This window comes from Dasypus novemcinctus, chromosome 9, assembly GCF_030445035.2.
Source record: "Dasypus novemcinctus isolate mDasNov1 chromosome 9, mDasNov1.1.hap2, whole genome shotgun sequence".
NCBI lineage: Eukaryota > Metazoa > Chordata > Mammalia > Cingulata > Dasypodidae > Dasypus > Dasypus novemcinctus.
This window is the reverse complement of record NC_080681.1, coordinates 88,396,432-88,422,558: the sequence shown is the minus strand read 5'-3', so window position 1 is coordinate 88,422,558 and position 26,127 is coordinate 88,396,432. Positions and strand designations below refer to the sequence as shown.

At 39.1% G+C, this 26,127-nt stretch overlaps 1 protein-coding gene across 3 annotated transcripts in view; it reads right to left on the bottom strand.

Moving 5' to 3' along the window:
* The window catches only part of EIF2B3 (eukaryotic translation initiation factor 2B subunit gamma), a 221,529-nt gene extending 195,813 nt beyond the window's left edge, over positions 1 to 25,716 (bottom strand). The window contains exons 1-3 of one of the 3 annotated variants that reach the window (XM_058303694.2): positions 25,609 to 25,716; positions 22,608 to 22,764; positions 16,962 to 17,107 (exon numbers count right to left, since the gene is read on the bottom strand). In XM_058303694.2, coding sequence (XP_058159677.1) covers positions 16,962 to 17,107; positions 22,608 to 22,755 — 294 coding nt within the window. In that variant the 5' untranslated portion in view covers positions 22,756 to 22,764; positions 25,609 to 25,716. Of the gene's footprint in view, positions 1 to 16,961; positions 17,108 to 22,607; positions 22,765 to 25,564 lie in introns of all 3 variants that reach the window. The other 2 variants (XM_004461239.5, XM_058303695.2) reach the window with 2 other exon arrangements.
* Between the last annotated feature and the right edge of the window lie 411 nt (positions 25,717 to 26,127).

Sequence of the window (26,127 nt, the reverse complement as noted above, 5' to 3'; positions counted from 1 at the left end):
GAGAACAGAAGGAGAATAGAATGGAAAAAATGGAACTGAGTCTCAGGGAACTGAATCACAACACAAAATGCACAAACACTCACATTATTGGCATCCAAGAAGGGGAAGAGAATGGAAAAAAGAAAGAATATTTGAAAATAATGAACAAAAACTTTCCAACACTTATGAAGGACATAAATATCTTCAAAATTTAAGAAGGACAACGTACCCCAAACAGAATAAATCTGAACAGATCTACCCCAAGACACATACTATTCAGAATGACAAATTTCAGAGATAAAGAAAAGATTTTGAAAGCAGCAAGAAAAAAGCAAAACATCACATACATAGGGGATTCAGTAAGATTAAATGCAGACATCTCATCAGAAACCATGGAGGAGAGAAGAAAGTGGTATGATATATTTAAGGTATTGAAAGAGGAAAACTGCCAGGCAAGAACTCTTTATCGGGCAAAGCTGTTCTTCAAAAATTAGGGTGAGTTCAAAGTCTTCACAGACAAACAAAAACTGATAGAATATGTTACCAAAAGACCAGATTTACAAGAGATACTAAAGAGGGTGCTGCAGCCTGAAAACGAAAAACAAGGGTAAGCGATTTGGAGAAGAGGTTAGAAATGAAGATTATTAGGAAGGGTAAACTAAAGAATAATAAAACAGACAAGGGAAGTGGATTTGGCCCAACAGATAGGGCATCTGCCTACCACACAGGAGGTCCAAGGTTCAAACCCAGGGCTTCCTGACCCATGTGATGAGCTGGCCCACAGGCAGTGCTGATGTGCACAAAGAGCACCATGCCACGCAGGGGTGTCCCCCGCATAGGGGGGTCCCCGTGCAAGGAATGCGTCCCGTAGGGAGAGCCACCCCACACAAAGAAAGCACAGCCTGCCCAGGAGTGGCACTGCATACACAGAGAGCTGACACAGCAAGATGATGCAATAAAGAGAGACACAGATTCTCAGTGCCACTGACAAGAATACAAGCGGACACAAAAGAACACACAGCGAATGGACACAGCAAGCAGACAACTGGGGGGGGGGTTGGGGCGGGGCAGGGAAGGGGAGAGGAAAAAAAATTAAAAAGAAGACAGACAATAGAACAGTATGACAACAGAGAACCAAAGGACAAAATGGATAAAGTGATGCCTTCACAGTGTAATACTGAATGTTAATGAATTGAACTCCCCAATCAGAAGACATAGACTAATAGAATGGATAATAAAAATATGAGCCTTCTATATGTTACCTATAAAAGACCCACCTTGGACATAAGGACACAATCAGATTAAAAGTGAAAGGTTGGAAAAAGGTATTCCATGCAAACAGTAACCAAAACAGAGCTGGAAGAGACCAGATAAATGTAAAATAACAATATTATAGTATATGAACAATAATTACTCGGCTCAACTAGCAAATTGTTCCTGTGACCACTATACTGTAAGTTTAATACAAAATAAACACTTGCTTTTTAAAAAACTATTTCTTAAGATTTATTTTATTTATTTCTGCCCCCCACTTGTTTTGTGCTTGCTGTCTGCTCTCTGCATGTTCTGTGCCTGCCCATCCTCTCACCAGGTGGCACCAGGAACCAACCCTGGGACCTTCCAGAGTGCCAGAGAGGCACTCAATCTCCTGCGCCATCTCAGTTCCCTGGTCTGCCGCATCTCCCGTTGTCTCTCCTGTCTCCTCCTGCTGTGCCATCCCACTGCACCAGCTCTCCACATGGGCCAGCTCTCTGTGCAGGCCAGCTCGCCACATGAGCCAGCCTGCCTCTCGTTTGAGTCACATCTGTTTCCCACCTGCTTTTAATTGAGGAGTACTGGAGATAGTTTTGGATGCTCCATTTTTCTTTAACCTTTTCTTATGCATATCTGTTAGTTAAATAATCCATCTGGATCAATGATTTAGCATGGACTAATGTTTAAATAGATTTTGAGTTTTTATGGCTCAAAAAATTATGAGTTGCCATATTGTTATTTGCTGTAATTCATTCCAATAAGATGTGAAGAATTCCTAAATAGGAATTTGATTATCCAGAAAGAATTATGCCCTAAATGGAAATTAAATAACTAAACCAATAATTTATTTCATTCTTATGAGATTATTATGTCCAATAGTTAGAGCTGTAATATAAAAATTGGAATTAAAACAAAAGATAAAAAAAAGAAAAAGTAAAAATAAAAAAACAAAAAAATTAGAATTATGCTAATTCTACACCCTGGAAGCCGGTGCCCATCCGCCACTGGAGGCACAAGCCTCCTCGGGAGCTATTCTATGGCTGGAATTGAAAGCTCCACTTCCCAAAAACAGGGGAGGAAGAGATGGTTGAACACCATCTCCAGCTACTGAGGAGTAAAACTCAGCGGGCTAAAGTATATTCCTGAGAACAGCTAAAGTCTGAGACTGTCCAAGCCAGAAAGAGGCCGGGATCCACCATCTTAACTCCACACCTGGCACAAGGGGAAGTGGGGTGGACTGAAAATCCCAGTGCTGGTGGGGACCAGGTTTTTTCCATCCAGGTCAGATTGCAGGTCTAGCCTAAGACCCAGTGCCACCTCTGACAGGGAGGAAGCTGCAGGACACTGTGCCAGACTCTCCGGGAAACTGCCGGCCAAGCCACAGAGGTTGGTGATTGTCCTACTCTGGAGGTACAAGCTGCCCCAGGAGCTATTCTTTTCAAGTGCACATGGATCATTCTCCAAGTTAGTTCATTTTGGGTCACAAAACAAGTCTCAATAAATGCAGAAATATTGAATATTTCAGTATATTCTCCAACCACAACAGAATGAAGCTAGAAATGTGTAACAGAGGGAGAAATGAAAAATTCACAAATATGTGGAAATTAAACAATATGCTCTTATACGACCAATGGGTTAAGAAGAAATCAGAATTGAAATTAGGAAATATCTTGAGGCAAATGAAAATACACCAAAATTTATGGGATACAGCAAAGACAGTCCTAAGAGGAAAATTTATAGCTCTAATTACTTATATTAAAAAAGAAGAAAGACCTCAAATCAGAGACCTAACCTCAAAACTGGAAAAACAAGGAAAAGATAAGCAAACTAAACCCAAAGCAAGCAGAAGGAAGGAAATAACAAAGATTAGAGTGGAGATAAAAAGAAATAGAAAAGAAAAAACCAGAAAACAAAAACCAAGAGAGAATCAACAAAACCAGAAGGTGGTTCTTTGAAAAGATCAATAAATTCAACAAACCTTTAGGTATACTGACACAGAAAAAAATGAGGATACAAATAACAAAAATCAGACATGAAAAGGGGGCATTATGAACAACTCCACTGAAATAAAAAGGACTCTAAGTGGGTACTAAGAACAACTGTATGCCAATATGTTAGATAATCTAGATGAAATGGATAAATTCTTAGAAATATACAAACTACGTGCATTAACTGAAGAAGAAATAGAAGATCTCAATAAACCAGGTACTAGTAAAGAGATCGAATCAGTAATCAAAAACCTCACAACAGGGAAGCAAATGTGGCTCAAGAGAGTGAGCTCCTACCTACCACATGGGAGAGCGCAGGTTCACTTCCTGGTGCCTCCTGGAGAAGGTGAGCAAGACAGCATGTGACAAGCTAATGCAACAGGAAAACACAGAGAGGAAACACAAGAGAAACACAACAAAGCAGGTAGCAGAGATGGCTCAAGCCATTGAGTGCCACTCTCCCACTTGGGAGGTCCCAGGTTCAGTTCCCAGTGCCTCCTAAAGATGAGCAGACCCAAGAGTGCACACAAATAAAGAGGGGCAGGGGATAAATAAATCTTTAAAATAAAAAAATAGGGAAGCGGCTGTGGCTCAATCAATTGGACTCCTGTCTACCATATCATATGGGAGGCCATGGGTTCGTGTCCCAGGGCATCCTTGTGAAGGCAAGGTGGCCCACTCCCATGGAGAGCCGATGGCCCACGTCCGCAGAGAGCTATCGCAGCAAGATGACCCAACAAAGGGAGACAAGCAGACACAGAAGAACACCCAGTGAATGGACACAGAGAGCAGACAGCAAGCAAGATGCAAGGGAGGGGGGGATACATTTTAAAAAATAAATAAATAAAATAAAATAAAATAAAATAAAATAAATAAATAGTGAAAATTTTAAGAACCTTCCAACAAAGAGAAGCTCAAGACTAGATGATTTCCCAGGGGAATTTTATCAAACATTCCAAGAAGACAACTCCAATTCTATTCTAACTCTTCCAAAATACTGAAGAGTAGGGAATAATCCCTAACTCATTCTATGAAGCCAAAATCACCCTCATATCAAAGTCAGATAAAACACCACACACACAAAAAAAAACCCTAATGACGAATATCTTCTAAGAATAGAGATGATCAACAAAATAGTAGGAAACTGAATGCAACAGCATTTTGAAGAGAATTATATACCATGATCAAGTGTGATTTATCCTTGGTATGCAGGGTTGGTTCAATATAAGAAAATTAATATAATATACCACATTAACAGAATGAAAGGGAAAAAATCACATGATTATTTCAATGGATGGAGAAAAGACATTTGTCAAAATACAGCACCCTTTCTTGATAAAAAATACTTTGAGCACTAAGAATAGAAGGAAACTTCCTGAAGATGATAAAAGGCATATATGAAAAGCCCACAGCTAGCATCCTATTTAATGGTTAAAGATGGAAAGCATTTTTTCTAAGATTAGGAACAAGACGACAACGCCCTCTGTCACCACTGTTATTCAATATTGTACTGGAAGTTCTTGCCAGAGCAGTTAGATAAAAATGAATTCAGCAATGTGGCAGGATACAAGATCAACACCCAATAAACAGTAGTGTTTCTATACACAAGCAACAAACAATCAGAAGCAGAAATCAAGGAAGAAAAATCTATTCACAATACAACTAAAATATCTATGACTAAACCTAACCAAGGATGTAAACAACCTGTACACAGAAAACTACAAAACACTGCTAAAAGAAATTTAAGAATACCTATATAAATGAAAGTACATTCTGTGATCATGAATAGGAAGACAGAATATCATTAAAATGTCAATCCTATCCAAAGCAATTTATAGAGTCAATGCAATCCCAACAAAAGCTCCAACTATCTTCTTTGCAGAAATGAAAAAGCCAATCATGAAATTTATATGGAATGGTAAGGGGTCCCAAATAGTTAAGGTCATCTTGGGAAAGAAGAATGAAATTGGAAGATTCAGACTTCCCAATCTTAAAACTTATTACAAAGCTACAGTAATTAAAACAACATGGCACTGGCATAAGGACAGACATAAAGAGGAATGGAATCAAATTGAGAGTTCAGAAATCAACCCTCACATTTATCACCAATTGATTTTTCACCTTTTTAAAAATTATTTCTTGTAGAGTGGTCCTTTTGCTATGAACTCTCTTAATTTCTGTTTATCTTCAAATATTTTAAACTCATCCTCACTTTTGTAGGAAAGTTTTGCTGGATAAAGATTTTTTTTTTTCTTTGAGATACTAGGGGTCGGGGATTGAACCTGGGACCTTGTATGTGGGAAGCCAGTGTTCAACCACTAAGCTACATCGGCTTCCCTGTGTTGGTTTTTTCATTTGTTTTGCTTGTTGTTTGTTTTTGTTTTTTCAGGAGGCACGGAAACTGAACCCGGGACCTCCCACTGGGAGACAGGAGCTCAACCACTTGAGCCAGATCTGCTCCCACCAACTGATTTTTGGCAAGGCGGCAAAGACAATTTAATGGGGAAAGAACAGTATCTTCAACAAATGGTGCTGGGAAAATTGGATCTCCATTTGTGAGAAAAAAAAGAGAATCCCTAATTCATACCATATACAAAAATGAACTCAAAATGGAACTAAGACCTAAATATAAGAACTAGAACTATTAAACTCCTAGAAGAAAATGCAAGGAAGCATCTTAGCACATGGTTTCTTTGACTCTAAGCCCAAAAACACAAGCAACAACAACAAAAAAATAGATAAATGGGACCTCATCAAAATTTAAAACTTTTGTTTTAAAACTTCTGGTCATCTAAAGACACCATTAAAGAAAGTGAAAAGGCAAGCCACAACTTGGCTGAAATTATTCACTAAATACACCTAACAGATTTGCACTTGGAAAAATTTTTTAAATTCCTACAAATAAATAATAAAAAGGTCAACCCCATTTTTAAAAATGAAAAAATTCCTTAACAAGATACTTTATGAAAATATACAAATGGCCAACTAACATATGAAAAGGTAGTCAGCATCCTTCCTAACCAGGGAAATGCAAATTAAAACCACAATGATATGAAGTAGTAAAAGCACAACTATGTGATTATATCAAATACCATTTATTGTACTCTTCAGATGAATTGTATGCTTTATTTATAGGTATCAATAAAATTTATTTGTGGGAAGCAGACTTGGTCCAGTGGATAGGGTGTCCGTCTATCACATGGGAGGTAAGCGGTTCAAACCCCGGGCCTCGTTGACCCATGTGGAGCTGGCCCACACAGTGTTGATGCGCTCAAGGAGTGCCGTGCCACGCAGGGGTGTCCCCGCGTAGGGGAGCCCCACGCGCAAGGAGTGCGCCCCATAAGGAGAGCTGCCCAGCACAAAAGGAAGTTCAGCCTACCCAGGAATGGTGCCGCACACACAGAGAGCTGACGCAGCAAGATGATGCAACAAAAAGAAACACAGATTCCCGTGCCGCTGACAACAACAGAAGCGGACAAAGAAGAACACACAGCAAATAGACACAGAACACAGACAACTGGGGTGGGGGGGAAGGGGAGAGAAATAAATAAATCTTTTTAAAAAATTTATTTGCTTAAAAATAAAAATGTATATATTTTAAAGTCTAAGTTTGCATTAAAGGAAAACAAACAAACAAAAACCACAATGATATACCACTACATAGGTACCTACTATGTATGGTCAAAATCAGGAATTCTGAAAATACAAAGTACTGATGTAGATGTAGAGCAACTGCAACTCTTACACATTGTTTATGGAAGTATAAAATGGTGCAACCACTTTGGAAAACGGTCTGGAGTTTCTAATTAAGTAAACCCATAGCCTAGAATATTTTCAAAAAGTCTTGCAGAACAATGTTTATAACAGCTTTATTCTTAAAAGCTTCAAATTAGGGAGTAGAGATGGCTCAAGCCATTGGGAGCCTCTCTCCCACATGGGAGGTCCTGGTTTCAGTTCCTGGTACCTCCTAAAACATAAAAAAGATAAGCTAAGCAGACAGAAAGTACAAACAAGGAGTGGGGGAGAAATAAATAAAATAAATCTTTTAAAAGAAAAAGCCCCAAATTAGAAACAACCCAAATGACCATCAAAAGGAAAATAGGTAAATTGTGGTATAGTCATTTAATGGAATACTACTCAGCAATAAAAAGGAATTAACCACACATTCAATAATATGAATAAATCTGAAAAATATTATGTTGAGAAAAAGAAAAACGACAACAAAACCCTAAGATTCCATTTATATGAAGTTCATGAACAAGCAAAACTAATATATGGTGACAGAAATCAAAATACCAGTTAACGCTAGAGGTGAGAGACTGACTAGAAAGAAACACAAAACTTCTTCCAGGGGTTATGAAAATGTTCTAGACATGAGTAATGGTAACCTGGGTATATATGATTATCAACACTTATCCAGCCATATTCTTAAGTTCTGATCATTTTGTTGTGTGTAAGTTATTCTCCAATTAAAAAAAAACAAGGTTATGTACATAATTGCATTATTTCTTTTGCTCTAAAGCACAAATAGGTCAAAAAATATTAATACATTTGTTTTCAGTCATCAGAAATAGCAAGAAGAGGTCTGTATTCCAACTCAAACAAGACAGCAACATTATCGCAGACAATTTTTCCAAAGGACATTAATTTTAGAAAAACTTACAGTAGATCTTCGGTCAAAATGTCAGTCTTGGACATATAGATATCCCTTGGAAAAGTCTCCCCTCAGAAACAATGAGGATAATCCCACTTGCCTGGAACTACGGAAGTTGTTGAATTGAAGGGAAAAAAAGACCAAAAACGGTAGAACTATGATCCAGACCCATCAGTCTGGACCCCTCCCTGTCACTTGGTTCCACTTAACTGAAGAATCACACAGGCAGCACAACATGGGTGCCTGCTACTGATACAGCCCATAGACCCACTCACAGTAATGAGTTTAGTTTACTTTTTTTTTTTTTTAAGATTTATTTTTATTTATTTAGTTCCCCTTCCCTCCCCCGGTTGTCTGTTTTCTGTATCTTTTTGCTGCGTCTTGTTTCTTTGTCCACTTCTGTTGTCGTCAGCGGCACAGGAAGTGTGGGCGGCGCCATTCCTCGGCAGGCTGCTCCCTCCTTCGCGCTGGGCGGCTCTCCTTATGGGTGCACTCCTTGCGCGTGGGGCTCCCCTATGCGGGGGACACCCCTGTGTGGCACAGCACTCCTTGCGCGCATCAGCACTGCACATGGGCCAGCTTCACACGGGTCAAGGAGGCCCGGGGCTTGAACCGCGGGCCTCCCATGTGGTAGACGGACGCCCTAACCACTGGGCCAAAGTCCGTTTCCCAGTTTACTTTTTTTTAAAAGATTTTATTTCTCTCCCCTTCCCTCCCCTCCCCCCCGCCCCAGTTGTCTGTTCTCTGTGTCCGCTTCTATTGTATTGTTGTCAGCGGCATCAGGAATCTGTGTCTATCCTTGTTGCGTCATCTTGTTGTGTCAGCTCTCTGTGTGTGTGGTGTCATTCCTGGGCAGGCTGCACTTTCTTTCACGCTGGGTGGCTCTCCTAACGGGGCACACTCCTTGCGCATGGGACACCCCTGCGTGGCAGGGCACTCCTTGCGCTCATCAGCACTGTGCGTGGGCCAGCTCCAAACTGGTCAAGGAGGCCCGGGGTTTGAACCGCGGACCTCCCATGTGGTAGACAGACGCCCTAACTGCTGGGCCAAGTCCGCTTCCCAGTAACGAGTTTAGAACCCCAAGCATATTGAGGCACAGGGACCCAAGTTCACAGAGACTCAGGGCAGAATAACAGGGCTGACTAGCATGTATACACAAAAAAGCTCCCAGGAAATAAGAGACTGGCAGAATCGTCAGCAACAGATACACATACTCAACCCAGGTTTTGGTAGCTGGATCACATAAATGAAAAAAACAGATCTGTTTGGATTGACTCAATCTGGGTTCCTGGGGTGGGATAGCCTAATGGGGACCTAACTAGAGGCAGAAAAGCCTCAAAGGAAAAAAAAAGGGGGTAGAGTGGGGAACTGCTGTAAGGCAGGACAGGTGAAAGAACTGGAAAGTGTAATTAAAAAGAGGATGGAGTCCTGAACTTTGAGCCTAAGTGTACTCCTGAAGACCAGTAATCCAGAATATGTGTTAAATGTCCGTATGTTTAAAATGCCAAATTAGCTCTTAACTGCATTTATATTGTTGAAGTATTCCTAACTCGTTGCTGGTTACTAAAAAAAAGTGTTTCCAAGAATGAGCTTGCATATTACAGGCAACACCAATTCCAGATGAGATCTTAAGAGCAGTAAAACTCCCAGATGTGAAATGATGGAGAGCTTGGAGTAAAATGTATGCGTCAAATGAGTGAGCTTTATGTATCTGCTCGTGTGTCAACTCTTTTTGTGTCTGTTCAGTGTGTATGTTCTTACCTCTGGATGGTAATATTATATTAACACATGAAAATTCTTAAAAGAGCTCTATTCAAATGGCCAAAAATTAAATAAGTTCATACGTTGGCAAATGAGTTCTCCTGGAGTCCAACTTAGAAAAACCAAACAGGATACAGAAAGTGCAGAAGGTTCATGGAAAAGGAATTTTTATGGTTAAAGTTGAGTAAGATTGGACGGGTCTATTTATAAAGTTTTATGGCTTTAGTACAAATGGTGTAATGAGGCAAAACTAAAATTTTGTTCTTTCTCTGTTAATGTGACAAAGTGTCTTAAGTCTGATTTAGTAAAAATTTTAAAGAGTTTTTATCCTGAATAATCAGTATACAAAGAAAAGTCTGGCTTATAAACAAATAAATAAATAAAATTCTAAGAGAAAACATGAATATCATTTATTTTCCCTTAGAAGGCTTTTTACAATTCTTCAATTCTGAAAACTATGTATTTGTAATAACTACCTTTATTAAAAATAATTAAAAATAAAATATAAAAAAAAAGAACAGGGAGGAGTGAGTGAGGGAGAGAAGTCAAACAAATCATAGGAGCTGGGGAGAAACTACACAAAAAACAAACAGATCAGGATTCCCTGAGAAGGAACAAAGAAAGGAAGCTTTCTCTTGGAAGTGAAACAATTGCACATAAAAGGGCAATCTTAAAAGTTATACCATTTTCATTCATCTCAAGATATTTACTGAGATGATTTCTTGTAATTTCTTCTTTGACCCACTGATTGTTAGAGAATGCGATGTTTAACGTCCATATATTTGCAAAATTTTTCCATTTTCTGCCTATTATTGATTTCCAGTTTTATTCCAGTATACAAGAAAGTTCTTTGCATGATTTCAATCTTTTTGCATTTGAGAAGAATGTATATCCTATTTCTTATTTGTTTTTTTATCCTATTATTTTGGGGTGCAATGTTCTGTAGATGTCTGTAAGGTCTAGTTCATTTATCGTATTGTTCAAGTTCCCTGTTTCCTTATTGATTCTCTGTCTAGATGTTCTAGTATTAATGAGAGTGGTGTATTGAAGTCTCCAACTATTATTGTAGAGGCATCTATTTCTTCCTCTGGTTTTGCCAGCATTTGCCTCATGTACTTTGGGGCACCCTGGTTGGATGCATAAATATTTATGGTTGTTAATTCTTCTTGGTGGATTGACCCTTTTATTAATATATAATGTCCTTCTTTTTCTCTTATAACAAATTTGCATTTAAAGTCTATTTTGTTCTGCATTAGTATAGTTGCACCTGCTCTTTTTTGGTTATTGGTTGCAATGAAACACCTTTTTCCAACCTTTCACTTCCAGCCAATTTGTATCCTTGGGTCTAAGGTGAGTCTCTAGCTGAGATCATATATAGATGCCGCATATTTTTTAGCCATTCTGTCAGTTGGTGTTTTTAGATTGGGGAGTTTACTCCATTAAAAGTCAATGTTACTACTATAAAGGCATTACTTACTTCAACCATTTTATTCTTTGGCCTTCAAATGTAATATCTTACTTTTGTTTTTACCCTTTTAGATAGTTTTCATTTCTACAGTTTCCTCCAGGCCTCTCTCTCCTTTCTTCCTTTCAGGCTGCAGAACCCCATTTCTTGTAGAGTGGTCCTTTGTTAAGAACTCTCCTAATTTCCACTTAACTGTGAATATTTTAAACTCACCCTCACTTTTTTAGGAAAGTCTTGTTGGATAAAGCTTTTTTTTTTTTTGAGGTACTGGGGGCCATAAATTGAACCTGGGACCCCCTATGTTGGGAAGCTGGTGCTCAACCACTTAGCCACATCAGCTTCCCTGAGTTGTTTTTTTGTTTTGCTTGGTGTTTTGTTTTTTTTCAGGAAGCACTGGTAACTGAACCCAGGACCTCCCATGTGAAAGGCGGGCCCTCAACCTCTTGAGTCACATCCATTCCCTGGATAAAGAATTCTTGGCAAGCAGTTTTTCTCTTTCAGTATCTTAGATATATCATACCACTGCCTTTTTTCCCTCCATGGTTTCTGATGAAAAATCAGCACTTAATCTTTTTTTTTTTAAAGATTTATTTATTTATTTCTCTCCACTTCCCCCTCCATCCCGGTTGTCTGTTCTCTGTGTCTATTTGCTGTGTCTTCTTTGTCCACTTTTGTTGTTGTCAGCGGCATGGGAATCTGTGTTTCTTTTTGTTGCGTCATCTTGTTGTGTCAGCTCTCCCTATGTTCAGCACCATTCCTGGACAGGCTGCACTTTCTTTTGCGCTAGTCGGCATTCCTTATGGGGCGCACTCCTTGCACATGGGGCTCCCCTACGCAGGGGACACCCCTGCATGGCACGGCACTCCTTGCACGCATCAGCACTGCGCATGGGCCAGCTCCACACAGGTCTAGGAGGCCCGGGGTTTGAACCGTGGACATCCCATGTGGTAGACAGACGCCCTAACCACTGGGCCAAGTCTGCCACCCAGCACTTAATCTTATTAAGCATCCTTCTATGTGATGAATTGCTCTTCTCTGGCAGCTATCAGAATTCTCTCTATACCTTTGGCATTTGACACCAATTAGTATTTGCCTTGGAGTAGATCTAGTTACATTTATTCGGATTGGAGTACACTATGCTTCTTAGATACACATATCTATGTCCTCCAAACAACTGGGAAATTTTTTAACATTTTCTCAAATATTCCTCTGCCCCTTTTCCTTTGTCTTCTCCTTCTGGGATACTCATGACACATATGTTTGCATGCTTCTTGCCATCATTCAGCTCCCTGAGACCCTGTTCGATTTTTTCCCATTCTTTTCTCTATATGTTCTTTTGTGTGTTCATTTTCAGAAGCCCTGTCTTCAAGTTCACTGATCCCTTTTTCTGCCTATTCAAATCTGCTTGCCCCAAGTGTTGGTGGTGGGATGATGTATGGGAAGCTGTATGTTAGGCATGATTGTTTTGTAAGCTTACAACTTCTATTTAAAAAAAAAAAATTTATGGGATGAAGTGAAGGCAGTGTTCAGAAGGAAATTTATAGCCCTAAATGATTACATTAAAAAAGGCGTGAGTGGATGTAGCTCAAGTAGCTTGGCATCTGCTATCCATGTACAAGGTCCTGGGTTCAATACCCAGTACCTCCTAAAAACAAATAATCAAAACAAAACAAAATAATTCTCATTGGGGAGCAGATGTAGCTCAGTGGTTGAGAGCCTGCTTTCCATGTACAAGGTCCTGGGTTCAATTTCCAGTACCTCCTAAAAAAAAGGAGTTAAAATCAAAAGATCTAACTTATACCTGGAGAAACTAGAAAAAGAGCAACAAACAAAACCCAAAGGAAAAAGAAAGAACAAAGATTAGCACAGAAATAAATGAAATAGAGAATACAGAAGAGAGCATCAACAAAAACAAAAATTGGTACTTTGAAAAGATCAATAAAATTGACAAACCTATAGCTACACTGACAATGGAAAAAGAGGGGAAGCAAATAAATAAAATCAGAAATGAGAGGGGGAACATTACTACTGACCCCACAGTAATAAAAAGAATAAGAGGATACTATGAACACCGTCCAAAAAATTAGACATTCTGGAAGAAAAGGACAATTCCTAGAAATATACAAACAACCTACACTGACTCTAGAAGAAATAGAAGATCTTTCCAGATCAATAGCAAATAAAAAGGACTGAATTAATAAAAAATGTCCCCCCCATGGCAAAGCCCAGGACCAGATGACTTCATAGATGAATTCTATATTCCAAGAAAATTAATATCAATCTTGCTCAAACTCTTCTAAACATAGAAGACTACTATACTCATTCTGTAAAGCCAACATCATGCTAATCCCAAAGCCAGATAAAGGTACCACAAGAAAATAAAATTACAGACCAGTTTCTCTTATAAATATAGATGCAAAAATCCTTGGCAAAATATCAGAAATTCAATCCTACAGCACAGAAAATTCCAGGTGTTGGAGAGGAGGTGGAGAAATAAGAATTCTCCTTTATTGCTGGTGAGAATTCAAAATGGTGCAGCCACTGTGGAGGACAGTTTGGTGGTTCCTCAGAAAGCTAAGTATAGAATTACCATATAACCAGGTACAATGGTTTGAAGCTATATGACTCCCAAAAAACATGTACTTAAATTTAATACATTCCTCTGGATATAAATCCATTGTAGGTAGGAATTTTTGATGAGGTTACTTCAAGTTAAGGTGTGTCCCACCTCAATCAGGATGGGTTTTAATCCCATTACTGAAGTCCTTTATAAGAGAATGATATTCAGACAGAGAAAAAGAAAGCCACAGAAGCAAGAAGCTGAAATCAATGAAACCCAGAAGAGAAGGGAGAGTCCAGCAGATGCTACCATGAGCCTTACCAGGTGACAGAGGAGCCAAGGATAGGTGGCAGCTGGTCATCAGGAAGAAAGCATTGCCTTGATGATGTCCTGATGTGGACATTTGCTCAGTCTCAAAACCATGAACAAATAAATTCCCACAGTTTAAGGCAAATCTTTTTATAGTATTTCCTTTGAGCAGCCCAGGAAACTAATACACCCAATAATCCCACTTCTGGGAATATACCCAAAAGAACTGAAAGCAGGAACTAGAACAGATATTTGGACACTAATGTTCATAGCAGTGTTATTCACAATTGTCAAAAGATGAAAGCAACCCTAGTATCTATCAAATAATAAACGGGTAAATAAAATATGTACATACATTCAGATATAAAAAGGAATGAAGTTCTGATATATGAAATAATATGAATGAACCTTGAAAACATGTTGACTAAAATCAGTCAGAGAGAAAAGGAAAAATATTGTAAGAGCTTACTGTTAGGAAATAATTAGAAAATTATTTATTAAGCAAATTCATAGAGTCAGAATCTGGAGTACAGATTATCAAGGGCTGTGTTGGGGCTAGGGAATGGGAAGTTAATGCTTGGAGTTGTACAGTTTCTATTTGGGTTGATTACTGTAAAGTTTTGGTAATGGATGGTGGTGATGGTAGCACATCATTGTGAATGTAATTAACGGCACTGAATTATATATGTGAACGTGGTAGAGGGGGAATCTTTAGGTTGTATATATGTTATTAGAATAAAATTATTTTAAGGGAAGCAGATGTGGCTCAAGCAACTGGGCTCCCATCTACCATATGGGAGGTACAGGGTTTAATTCCTGGGGCCTCCTGGTAAAGGCAAGCTGGCCCTCAGGGAGAGGTGGCCCACGTGGGGTGCTGGCCTGCGTGGCAAGCTGGCCCAAGCAGATAGTTGGCACAACAAGATAAAGCCACAAAAAGAGATACAGAAGAGAGGCAATAAGAAACGCAGCAGACCAGGGAACTAAGGTGTCGCAAGAGATTGAGCACCCTCTCTCCCACTCCAGAAGGTCCCAGGATTGGTTCCCAGTGCCACCTAAAAGAGAAGACAAGCAGACACAGAAGAACGCACAGCAAATGGACACAGAGAGCAGATGGGGGGAAGGGACAGGAAGAAAAATAAATCTTTAAAAAATTTTTTTTAAAACTGACAAAAATTCAGTCTTAGTAATACAATTATTTCAGACAACAATGTTTCTCAGCTTAGAGATTACAAACCACTAAGAGAAGTATGGAATTATCTCAAGGGGTACCCATATCCATATGCTCTTGTTAGTTTCTTGATCAAAGCAGACTAAAAGTTCAAATACTATCATCAAGGTGCAGGGGCAGTCTATGGAATTTTTCAAAAGTTCCTTTGTGCTTCTTTCCAGTCAATTCCCCACCAGCAGTATCAAATACTACTCTGATTTCTATAACCATGTATTAATTTTGTCTGTTCATGAACTTCAATTTATATTTTGAACTACATTTTGAAGTATTTTTTAAAAAATATAAAGATATATTACTACTCAAAAATATTTTAAACCAGTGACCGTGAAAATTGAATGTCTAACTCTTTACAGCTTGTTTGGAGGTTCTAGCAGGGACTCACTGCTACACACATATCCTTGACTGAAGGATGGTCCTCTATTTGAGAAGGTCATTGTCCTCAACTGAGCATATGCAACTTGGGAGGAATACATATGAAGCATGTAGGAGGATGGGGACACCTGCCTAGCCAGCCAGATCAGCCAAATCAACCCTGGCAATCAACAGGGTAACAGATCAGTTTAAAAATCCAAGACTTTTAAACTCTATATTAACTATCAAAACAAAGAGCAGTTGAAGAGTACATGGACAACAAAATATGTGAAGCAACTTATTTTTAGGACACCAATGTTCCTAGCAGCAATATTCATAATAACCAAAAGGTGGAAGCAACCCAAGTGCTCCTCAACTGATGAAAGGATAAACAAAATACGGTATATACACAAAATGGAATATTAGTCACCCATAAAAAGGAATGAAGTTCTTGCACATACTACAACATGGATGACACTAAAGATAAAAGCCAGACACAAAAGAACAAATATGGTATGAGCTCACTTATAAGAAATACATAGAATAAGCAAATTCATATAGACAGAAAGTACATTACAGATTAACTGAGACCGTGGGAGGAGAAGAGATTTGTAGGGAATTTGCAGTTATTATTTGATGGGAACAAAGTTTCTGTTTGAAGTAATGAAAAAGTTAATGGATGCTGCTGGAAACAGCACAATATTGTGAATGTGGTTGTTATCACTGAGTATTATTCACTTGAGGGTGGTTAATATGGAAAATTTTTAGTTTTCTTTATATTACTACAATAGTTTTTAAAAAGAATGTATTTTTAAAAATGGTTTTATAAATTGTAATATATTGGAAAAACATATTAAGGGTTTTTTGTGTTTTTTTTAATATTTATCCTTTTGTGTCTAGCTTATTTCATTTAACTTGGTATCTTATTTTTTTTTTTAAAGATTTAATTTTTATTTCTTCCTCTCCCCTTCCCCACTCTCCTCCCCGCCCTGTTGTCTGCTCTCTATGTCCATTCACTGTGTGTTCTTCTGTGTCTGCTTATATTCTTGTCAGCTGCACTGGGAATCTGTGTCTCTCTTTGTTGTGTCATCTTGCTGCATCAGCTCTCCGTGTGTGCAACACCACTCCTGGGCAGGCTGCACTTTTTTTGTGCTGGGTGGCTCTCCTTAAGGGGTGCACTCCTTGAGCGTGGGGCTCCCCTATGCAGGGGCCACCCCTGCGTGGCACGGCACTCCTTGCATGCATCAGCACTGTGCATGGGCCAGCTCACCACACGGGTCAGGAGGTCCTGGGTTTGAGCCCTGGACCTCCCATGTGGTAGGTGGACACTCTATCCATTGAGCCAAATTCACTTCCCAGATATTAAGGTTTTATATTCAATAAAAATAAAAGCCAAAGAAATAGTCTCTCACCTTAAGTTTTGAATATACATAGCGCAGAGAATCTGCAGTTCCCTTGTCAGCCTCATCAGGAATACACACAATATCTGGTTTCATTTTCATCTTGAATTCTGCACAAAGAACCTTTTGGACATCCCTGGTTGTAACAACAATGACTTCTATAAAACAAAAGAAAAAAAGAAGGAAAAATGTAAAAACTCTCACTCCTTTAGAATCTAAAGTTTAGATAATGGTTTCCCTATTTCAATTAGATTTGGTCTGTTTCTAGCTGTAATAGTTAATACTATTCAGCCTGTTTGAGGCTTTTTACATGCATTCTTTCAATTTTTTACAACAATCTCATTTTACAAATAAGGAAACTTGGATTAAAAGACATTAAGTGGTTTTGCTCAGGGTCGCACAACTAGTAAGCAATGGAGCTAAAATTAAACTCAGGTCTATGTGTTCAGAGCCCATACTTTTAACCTACATTTTAATTAATATGCTATATGCCACTTCCTCTTGATGTAAAGAATTAGGAACAGTATTCATCAAAACACACACAAATGTGATCTCATTTTAAATCTTTATTCAGTTCCAAGAAAGGGTTATCACAACTTCTCGACAGGCAGCCATTAGTGCTTCACTGAGGATAACAGTGAATCCTAGTAAAAGGCAATTTCCATGTAACAGATGCCTCCACCTTATCCATGTAACTATCAACATGTGATGGAAAATGTTGGGTTTTGTCATAGATCTTAGGTGTATAATCAACTGCAACACAATGTCTGATGATTTGATTTTAGCATCTCTCCAATTTCCACTTGCTCCATAACAGCCCTCCAGATCAAAATTATCCCTACCTTTCAATAAAATCAATCTTTCCATTTCTACCTTCTTCCTTTCTCTTCCCCTCCTTCCTCTTATTTTCTCTTTCAAATAATTTAATCATCCTCCCTTCTCTTTTCTTCTCCCTCTCCCCATCCAGCTTATTTTAGTCACTAACTCATTTATTCATCCAATAAACAGAAATATATTTAATATATAAAGAACAAATAAGCACTGAGAGTTTGGAAATGAACTTAAAATGGTTCTAATTCTCAAGAAACTTAAGGAGAAATTAGACATGGAAATAGTTAACAGGGAAAGGCTTCACAGACAGGATGGACACTGAAGTAGGCCATGATGAATTCAAGTTCAACACATTTCTTTATCACATACTTTTTTGTAAATTGCTGAAGTTACAAAGATAAATCAGACAGAGTTTCTGCTATCAGGGAGATCACCATCTCCCATACCACTAACTACGGAATAAAACAGGCCTTGAGAGGTGCTAAAATATAAAAAACTAAGTGCAATGGAAGAATAGAAAAGCGACAATTAATGCTGCTTGGGAGGTTTCAAAAAGAAAGTGGCATTTCCACAGGTTTGGGAGAACATTTTAGGTAGAGGGGATGGAATGAAGGGAGTAATTAGAAATACTGGGCAGTGGGTTTGCTAATTGGACAAAGACTCTTCTGTGTGTAGAGGCAAAGGCTAAGTAGGATCTGCTAACTTATCTAAAATCATGAACAATATGAACAGAGCGAACATAGGCTTGGCTACTAAACTCCAGAATTCTTATATTTAGGTGGAACTCCCTAAATTCTGAGTGAGCTTTAGTGAGAAGAAATTTTTCTAGGTAGTGCTTATTAAATATGCCACAGGGAAGTGGATGTGGCTCAAGAGACTGAGCTTCCACCTACCACATGGGAGGTCCCAGGTTTGGTTCCCAATGCCTCCTGGAGAAGATGAGCAAGACAGCAAACTGGCACAATGGGCTGGTGCAGTGAGCTGACACAACAAGATGATGCAACAAAGGAAACACAGAGGAAACACAATGAGCAAGACAACAAAGGGAATGGAGGTGGCTCAAGTGATTGAGCACCTCTCCCACATGGCAGGTCCCAGGATCAATTCCAGTGCCTTCTAAAGAGAAGACAAGCAGACACAGAGAGCACAGTGAATGGACACAGAGGGCAGACAGCAAGCACAAACAGTGGGGCAGGGGTAGGGATAAATAAATAAAATAAATTTTAAATAAATAAACCACAAAAGGCCACTCTCAATATGAGCTAAAGTTATAACAAAAGTTATGAATGACAAATTCATAAGGAGTTACTAACACACTAATTTAAGTGTGTTAAGGTGTGTCCCTCATCTGTGAGAATGAGCTTTGAAAAGAAAATCTCTTCCAAAACCTCTCTCTTAATACCAGTATAATGGTTATGTTTTTGTGTCAACTTGGCTAGGTTATGGTGTCCAGTTGTTTGGTCAAGCGAGCACCGGCCTGAATGTTACTGTGAGGATATTTAAAGGATTTAAACCATCAGTAAGTTGATTGCATCTATGGCTGTTTACATCTACAATCAAGTAAAGAGATTGACTTCAATCATGAGAGAAGCCTCATCCAAACTGAAGCCTTGAAAGGAAAACTGATGATTTCAGTAGTCAGAAGGAAGAATTTCCAGCTCTACTTCAACCAGCTAGCTTTTCCTGGGGAATTCATCAGAAATCTTCATCAGAGTTCCCAGCTTGTGGCCTGCCCTATGGAATTCAGACTTGCCCATCCTCAAGTCACACAAGTCAATACCTATAATAAATATACCATTTACATTATACAAGTGTGTGTGCACGTATCCTTTGGTTCTGTTTCCCTGGAGAACCCTGACTAATAAAACCACTGTCACAGAGACTACTGCATAGAAATGTTTATATGTCTGTTTCAGGAAGGCAATTTTCATAGTGGAATGAACACTTTACTATAAGCCTGGGCCCTAGGATCTAGCACCACTTCATCTAGTATTCTGATTTGTTCTATTTAACTACAGGATACCTCAAACTCATAGTGTCCAAAGCTGAATTCATTAGTTTCCTCTTCTTCGTCCTTAGTGCTACTCTTCTAGTTCAGGCCCTCTTCACTGCTAGCACGGACATTTGTACTAACTTCCTAACTCATTTCCCTGCTTCTAGTCTTGACTCCTTCAAATCCTTCCTTTACAGCTTCCAAAACATTCTTTTCAAAAGTGTAAATCTAAGTTTTCAAATTTATTACAATAAAGTTGTTTATCATATTCCCTTATCTTTTAAGTAAACTTTATTTCAACTTCAAAAAATAAAATAACAGACAAAAGGTAGCTTAACAAATTATTTTTAAAAATTCTGTCCAGGCACATTTATCTCATATTTAATCCTAAAAACAAACTCAATTGTTTCTCCAGTATTTAGAAAAATACACAATTGAGCACAGATTGGTTAAGGTTTCCTTGTTGATAAAGAAAATAAAGGAAAAAAGCTTAATCATATTCATATCTCATAAAACTAAACCCCATAATTTTTTTTTACCTTTAGCATTGATATATTACCTTCTATGCTTCTGCTACAAAAATATTACAATATTACTGTTAACTATAAATCCGTAAGTTACACTAGTTGTATTTTCCCCATGCATCACCATATTCTAAACACCTTGTAGAACATTCTTGAATTTATACTTTTAACCACAACCTTCATCTACCACCAAAATCACTGATATACAATCCCCAGATTATCTTCTAGCTGTCTTTCAATTAACTACCACTTTCAGCTACAATCACATTTATAAATCAACAGTTTGTTATGCTTATTAAAATGTACTACCATCAACTCTATCCACCTATTTACAATCAATCTTATTAAACATTTGGCGTACATTCAGTATCAGCTCCCACTCTTAACCCTCACTCTGTCTCCTAACTCTATAGTTAATATTTTTTTAATGTCTATAGGATCCATAGTGATGTCCCCTCTCTCATTCCTGATATTAGTAATTTGTTTCTTCTCTCTTTTTCTGATGACTCTTACTAGAGATTTAATAATTTTATTACTCTTTTCAAAGAACCAGGTTTTGGTTTTATTAATTTTCTCTAATGTTTTTGTTTTTCATTTCATTTATTTCTGCTCATATTTTTTCTATTTCCTTCTTTCTGCTTACTTTGGGTTTTGTGCACTCTTCTTTTTCTAATTTCTTAGAGTAGAAGCTTAGATCATTATTTGAGACATTTTTCCTTTTCTAATATAACCAGTTAATGCTTTGAATTTCCCTTTAAGCACTACTGTAGCTGTATCTCTCTAACTTTAAATTTGGTAGGTTCAAAATATTTTCTAATTTCCCTTGTAATTTCTTCTTTCACCAGTGGGTTATTTAGAAGTATATGGTTTAATTTCCAAATACTTACAGATTTTCTTGATAACTTTCTATTACTGACTTCTAACTTAACGCCACCATGGTCTAAGAAACATACTCTGTAGATTTTAATCCTTATATATTTACTGAGATCTGTTTTATTTTCAAGAATATGGGCTAAGTAAAAGTTCTTCATACTTGAAAAGAATGTGGATGCTGTTTTATTGGGTGGAATGTTCTAAAAATATTCTATAATTGTTAATTAGGTCAAATTGTAGACAATCCTATGGAATCTACAAAATGCTACTAGAACTAACAATAAGTGAGTTTACATAAGTTGACTAATACAAGATCAAGATAAAAAATATTAATTGCATTTTGATACACAACAAATAACTGGAAATTAAAGTTTAAAAAACATCATTTATAATACTATTAAAAAATATAAACTAGTTAAAAGAGATAAATTTAACAAAACATGTAAAACCTGTACATTGAAAACTATAAAACACTGCTGAAATTAAAGACCTGAATAAATGGAGAGATATACCATGCCCATACATCAATATTATTAAGATGTGGATTCTCCCCATATTGAGCTAGAGCTTCAGTGCAATCCCAATAGCCTTTTTGTACAGATTGATATGCTGATTTTTAAATTCACATAAAAATTCAAAGCTAAAATACAAATCTAACCATATTATATCCACAGTTTTCAGGAAAAAATTTAAATTTCTCACATGAATACAATGCCCTTCATAATATAACCCCTGCTTATCTCTGACTACTTCTATTCTTTCCCCTTATACTTTATACTCCAGCTACATAGGATGAATAGCAACTATCAGAACATGCTATGCTGATCATGCCTCTGTACTTCTACATGTTACTACTTCTGCATGGAATGCTTTCTCAACACTTGTCAATCAAGTAATCTATTTTTTCTAAGACTCAGCTCAAGGGTCAGATACTCTGCAAAGCCTTCCCTGATTCCCTCAGATGGAAATAGCAACCTTCTCTGTATTCCTAAACATTTGTAAAGTACCTCTGTTATAAATTTATCACATTACACAATGTTAGTATGCTTACATGCCTCTCTCCCCACTAGACTAAGGTTCTGGAAGTCAGAGCCTAAGCTACCTTTTCAATTCTGTACTCCAGTGTTTAACATATTACTTAGCACATAAAAGTCTCAATACTGACTACAAGACACTTACCAATCTGTTCTTTCTGGTATTCTTACAGGGCTTATTTTGAGTGGCTGTTGAGGCCAATTCTATAACAACAGCACTTAACACTATTTTCTCAACCTCTTACACACAGCAATAGAATACTCCTCTGTTCCAAATTTAAAGAGGCCATTCTCCATTCAGCTTTGAGATCTAGTTTCCTTCATTCATCTTCATAATGCTGACAAATTATAGGGATCAAACACCTCAAAAGGTTTATGAGAGCATCTCATTGCTTTAGCTCACCTTCAAATCCAACACGTTCAAGCAGGTTCAATGGGTACCAAATTAAAGGTTTGTTCCCAACTGGAAGCAGAGGTTTGGGAATGCTAGAAGTCAGGTCTGTCATCCGAGATCCCCCTCCAACTGCCATTACTACTGCTTGAAATTCCATTTTTACAGACTGAAAGCACAGAGAAACAATTAATGGGAAGAAAAAGATATAACAAAAGTTAAAGCACACTAGGTACAAATCCAATTTCTATTTAGGTTACTGATGCTCACTTATGTCAAATGCCTCAATTACATTCACGTCTAGTATTTTACAATTCTGTGAAGGGCTCCAAGTTGCACCTCAAAAGATCTCCCTCCTCTCATTATCAGCTCTGCATGCAGTCCATAGACAGAGACATCACTTCTCATGGTTACTTTCATAAATATTTATAGCACTAATACTGAGCATCTTTTTTTTTTTCTCCCCCCCCCAAGTTGTCTGTTCTCTGTGTCCATTTGCTGCGTGTTCTTATTTGTCCGCTTCTGTTGTTGTAAGCGGCACGGGAATCTGTGTTTCTTTTTGTTGCGTCATCTTGCTGTGCCAGCTCTCCGTGTGTGTGCGGCACCATTCCTGGGCGGGCTGTACTTTCTTTTGCGCTGGGCGGCTCTCCTTATGGGGCACACTTCTTGCGTGTGGGGCTCCCCTATGCGGGGGACACCCCTGCATGGCATGGTACTCTGTGCGCATCAGCACTGAGTGTGGGCCAGCTCCACACGGGTTAAGGAGGCCCAGGGTTTGAATCGCAGACCTCCCATGTGGTAGATGGATGCCCTAACCACTGGGCCAAGTCCGCTTCCCCTGAGCATCTTAACAGTGATAAATCTGAGAAGCTTATAGTATCAGCAGAAAGTATCATATGCTCCAAAAATATTCTAGGAAGCACCCAAGCACTACAGCATTAAAACTGACCCAGTACTTACAGTCTTCTGCAACCCTGACCAAAGGAAAGACAAGCAGATACACCATCACCTCGTCATGTTAGTATGCTTCTAGTCCTTTGTACACCTTTCCTCTTCTTAAAACACCCCTTTTCCTTCCTGCCCTTTCCCCAATTAACTCCTTGCTCCTCACTGACAATTCAGCATGGACATTTTTCCTGAATGCCTTCCTTGATCTTCTCAGATGAAAACACTCTGGGCTTACATGGCACTCTTGCATCTGTCTCTCATGATAGTTCATTCATTCAGTTAACATTTATTCAGCACCTACCATGTATCTATAATTTTGCTAGGTGTCAGAGATTACAAAGATGAGTAAAATATCCCTCATTTTAAGGAGATATGGTGGAGAACAAGCAAATAAATAAAAGAGAGAAATAGAGTGTTACAGGAACAGTGGGAGTCTAAAGAAAAAAGTGATTAGTTTATCTAGGGTTGCAGGAAAGGATTTTAGAGGTGACATTGGTGCTAAATCTTAGAAGATTAGTAGATATTAGATAGATGGATAGGAATGCTGGCTTAGGGAAAAAGAGAAATCCAAGCAGAGGGAGTAATGTGAACACAGGTATTGAATCATGAAACAGCCTGGCAAATGGTTGGCCAGGGCAAGGAGGAGCACAGGGTGGGACAAGGGAGAAGGTGGGCAGGCAGTACATCCTAGTGGTTAAGCACACAGACCCTAGAGCCATGCTGCCTGGGTTTTAATTCCAGCTGTACCATTCATTAGCTGAGTGAATTAGGACAAGCTACATAACTCTTCCGTGCCTCAGTTTACTTTGTTTGTAAAATGCAGGTAATTATAGTTTCTACTTCAAAAAACTGCTGTGAAGATTTAAGGAATTAATCTAAGTAAAGCACACAAAATAATGTCCAGCACATGGCAAGCACTAGATAGGTATTTGATATTGGACAAAAAAAAAGATCACAGAAAGCCTTCTATGCCAATTGAACCATTGCTGTTTCATAATTCCAATCTCTGCATTGCTTCACTTGCTTCCTAGGTTGTCTTTCTCTTGAGCCTAGTAATCACCTATTAAAATTTGAAGACACAGCTCAGGAGTCATCCTGCCTACAAAGCCATTCCTAACCATCCCCACCCACACCCACAGAAGTGACTCCTTTCCCCACAGGTGCTTCCATTCTTCCATGTACAGATCATCTCAGTACCACTGTAGTCCCAATACCTAACACAAAGCCTGCCAAATGCCATGCACTCAAATTGAATTTGTGTAATGAGAATCCATAGTAATCAAAACAACCCCCTGTAACAGTCAAGCTCAAACAACTGCAGAAGTGGCATTAGAACTCAGGTTGCCAGATCTCTGAGGTTCCTGGTTTCAATGAGGTTATAGTCTCTGGGTGACAATCATTAACATAAGTAACCATGATACCAGGCAAACTGTGTCAAATGCCTCAATGTCACTACCACGACTGTGAGGTCAAGGCAAGTCTTGCTAGCCCTCCCGAGCTCTAAAGGGGTGTCCATAGCATCTTAGACATGCCTTCATCATAGCTCCTACGGCCTTCTGTTGAAAAGAGATAAAACACTGTATCATAATTAGTCTCTCATTCCACAGGAATAAAATAAGAGAGCAGGACCTTATTTTATTCCTCTTTGTATTTCATTGCCCGGCACCTAAATCACGTTAAGATTCGCTGAATAAATGAAAGAAGGGCTGAAATGGAAAGAGTTCAGGCACTATGTTCTAAGGACTTCTGTTCCCGGGTCTGGTGCTCAGTCGCTGTGACTTCGAGCAGATCCTTCCTTCCCCAAACTCAGTTTCTCCATCTGTTGCAAGAGGAGGCTGCCTCGGATTCTCACCAAGCTCCCTTCTAGTTCGAACACATGGCCCCACGGCCGGGTTAAGGCCTGGACTCACGGTCCCTGGGCTGCACCCCTGCCTACCCACTCGGGCCCACCCCGGCCCGGCTCCAGGAGCCCGCCTCCTGCAGGTGAAGCTGGGACTGGCGGCTCCCGCCACGCTGCTCACCCCGCCAGCCCGCACGACTGCGGCGGGAAGCGTAGAAGCTTTACCTCAGCTCCCCACGCGCCGCAACCGCTCCCAGCACTCCCCACGCCGCTTCTGACTGACAGCCCAATCGCGCCGGCGCACGATAGCCGAGCCGATCGATGGAACTGGTTGGGTAAGCCCTCGGATAAAGGACGAGCGCCGAGCGATGGATAACGAAGAGCACGCGCCTGAGCCCCTGCGGGCCCGCGGCGGAGCCAGGCGGCGGAGGCGGGGCCGCAGAGGGAAGCTTGGAGTCCTTGGTCCCGCCCTACGCTATGAAACTGCCGCCTTCTGCGCCCTTTTTGTTCATTTACAAAGCGCTAACTTTGAAGCGCGAAGCTTCAGTTTATTATTATTAGTATTATTTTATTTTTTAGAACAGTTGTAGGCCCCCCTAATGTCCCGCCCAGTGTAGGGTGCCAGAAACCGAGATGGGACAAATCAGTGTTGGCTCAAGGAGTTCCTATTCTATGATCTGGCTCCTACTACCACTGTCAGAAATGAATGCTCATTCATTGCGAGCTGCACTTTTTGGCTACCAG